Genomic DNA, 2,789 nt, shown 5'->3' with positions numbered 1-2,789 from the left:
ATATCTGAAACACAGTTTCTACATGTTGTAAATGTGATTGCCATGAAGGGCTATAAACTAGTATGTCGTCAAAGAAAACTAGAACACACTTCCTTAACAACGGTTGGAATAACTGATTCATAAGTCGTTGGAATGTAGCGGGTGCGTTGGTAAGTCCGAACGGCATCACTAACCACTCATAATGACCTTGGTGAGTTCTAAAAGCTGTTTTCTGCCTGTCCTCCTGATTGAGAAGTATCTGGTGATAACCAGAACGAAGATCGAGTTTAGAAAAAAAATTTGCTCCATGTAACTCATCAAGTAATTCATCCACAGTAGGCATGGGAAAACTGTCCTTGATCGTTATAGCATTTAAAGCTCTATAATCCGTACAACATCTCCAAGTTCCATCTTTCTTCTTCACTAAAATAATTGGGGATGGAAAAGGGCTGAGACTTGGTTGGATTATACCGTCTTCAAGCATGTCCTGCACCATCTTTTCAATTTGTTGTTTTTGACTATGTGGATATCTATAGGGTCTCACCTTCACAGGTTGTGCTCCTTCTTTCAATACTATCTCATGACTCAATCCTCACGTGGGAGGTAGTCCTTTAGGTATTTGAAATATCTCTCTGTATGTATGCAACAGTGTACTCATTTCCGGATCAAGATCAACGGTTCTACCATTCCAATTATCCTCTAGAACAACATGATCAATATTTTGGATATTAAACAACTCACTAATTGCATTCATTTGGTTTAATCTTTTGAAAAGATTCAGCTGTGCGACCACCGGCTTGTTACCAACTTCACCTTGCAATGTGACAAACTTTCCATCTAGGTAAAATTTTAACATGGATGTAGCATAGTCAGCTACATGAGGTCCCAATGAAGCTAACCATGGGGCGCCTAAAATGACATCCGCCCCTGCGACAGGCAAGAGATAAGCAGGCACAGTAACCTCAATGCCCTGTATCTTCAGAGACAATTTCTTGACCACGCCTTCAGTCTTCATGTTTTGTCCATTTCCAACCAGAACCTTGCACCCGTTAGTTGGTTCCACATCTAAATTGAGGCACTTAACAATACGTGGTTGAATAAAGCTATCTGAACTTCCTCCATCAACCAAAATCGAAACACAAATAGGACCAATATAGCCCTTAAAGCGGATCACACCCATTCCTGTAGCTCCATGGAAGGCATTAAAAGATAAGTGGTGCTCTGTCATCTCTTCAGACTCGGCTGTATTATTTATGTCTACTGAGGTAGGTGAATTGAGATTTTCAGGATCATCACTCAACTCCAATAACATCAAATGCTTGTTTGGGCACTTATGTGAAAAAGAGAATTTGTCATCGCAAAAGTAACACAGGCCTTTCTCCCTTCTCAATTGCATCTTTGCTGGAGAAATCCTTTTGATTGCGGGGTTCTTTTGGAATTGGCTCATAGGTCTAGTAGGTGGTGTGGGAAGTAAGGGTGGGTTGGGGGCTTTTTCGGTAGTTTGTGTTTGGTCATTTCTGGTTGGATTGAAGTGAGTTCTATTTTGGTGATAAACTGATTTCTGTGGAGCAGACACAGATTTCTGAGCAGTCAATTTTTTCTCAAATAACTTGGCAATAGACACAGCCTTCACAATTGAAATAGGACAATGCAACATAACATCTCTACGAATTTCCTCTTTCAAGCCACTCACAAAACAATCAATTAATGCATCATTACTTAATCCATAAACACGATTGGACAAGGAAGTGAATTCAAGGTAATAATCATTAACAGATTTTGTTTGTTGCAGTTTAAATAGAGATGCTCTTGGGCAATCATAAATTGAGGGACCAAAATCCAGCTCAAGAGCTCGTGTAAAATCATGCCATGATTGAAATGGCTGAGATCTAGTAACCATTTGGAACCACGGAACAACTTCTTGTTCTAGGTGAACAGAAGCGATAATCAATCTTTCCGGATCTGGAGTATGATAATAACCAAAAAATTGTTCAGCCTTGAAAATCCAATCGAGTACATTCTTACCATTAAACCTTGGAAATTCCAGCTTAATGTTGCGAACATGAAATGGAGGTCCCGACGATGATGAGTGAGATATGGTTGATGTCTGAGACGCTGAGTTCGTGCTTCCATGGGTGACATTGAGAGCTTGCATCTGTTTCAACATCATTTCCATCGATTTCGACAACTCCACAAAGCGTGACTCCGATGACAACTGCATCGTCTCCATTCTCGCAAAACGAGCTGCATTTGCCTGTTCGTTCTTCTCCAGAACTTCGCCTTGCCGTTTAACCTCCGCTGCAAGCTCCTTCATTCTGGTGTTGTCGGCCATGGATGGGATGAAAGCACCAATGTAATGACTGATAAAGAAATGTAACAGTAGCAAGATAAAAAGAGGATGAATATTAATTATAGAAGAAATCAGATTCAACTTGCATAAGTTTATCAGGAAGGAAAATATGAGCGTACAAAGGAATAATAGAAGGAATACAGTCCCATAAAAGGGTGTGGTGAATCAGAGAGAGATGAGAGAGAGAGAGAGAGAAAGATCTCAGATAATTCACACCACACAATATGAGCTACCCACTACTAATAGTCTCTCACTCACTAACAAACTGGGTCCATCTTGGATGCTTTCCTTTTATTCTATTACTGCGCCTCACTTCATTTTTCTTTGCCATGTCAGCATTCTCTTCCTCATTAACATTATTTTCCTCAATTTTGGTTGTTCTTTGCTTGCTCAAAAGCTCGCCCAATATTCAAAAGTTCGATATGTTTGTGAGTTCTCATTTAGTTTTTCTTGACTTTAC

The 2,789-nt window shown here is 39.9% G+C and overlaps 1 protein-coding gene across 1 annotated transcript; it reads right to left on the bottom strand.

The window, feature by feature from the left end:
• Nucleotides 1–571: 571 nt before the first annotated feature.
• LOC131648589 (uncharacterized) lies at nucleotides 572–2,311 on the bottom strand. Its single transcript, XM_058918335.1, has one exon. It carries the CDS (start codon nucleotides 2,309–2,311, stop codon nucleotides 572–574), a length of 1,740 nt encoding a protein of 579 aa, XP_058774318.1.
• Nucleotides 2,312–2,789: the final 478 nt, after the last annotated feature.

Source organism: Vicia villosa, linkage group LG2 (genome assembly GCF_029867415.1).
Source record: "Vicia villosa cultivar HV-30 ecotype Madison, WI linkage group LG2, Vvil1.0, whole genome shotgun sequence".
NCBI classification, from domain to species: domain Eukaryota; kingdom Viridiplantae; phylum Streptophyta; class Magnoliopsida; order Fabales; family Fabaceae; genus Vicia; species Vicia villosa.
Note: the sequence above shows the minus strand (reverse complement) of the source record. Positions and strands in the feature narration are given on the sequence as shown.

Excerpts from the sequence above, each read along its gene's own strand:
- LOC131648589 (XM_058918335.1), bottom strand. The coding sequence starts at position 2,311 with ATGGCCGACAACACCAGAATGAAGGAGCTTGCAGCGGAGGTTAAACGG.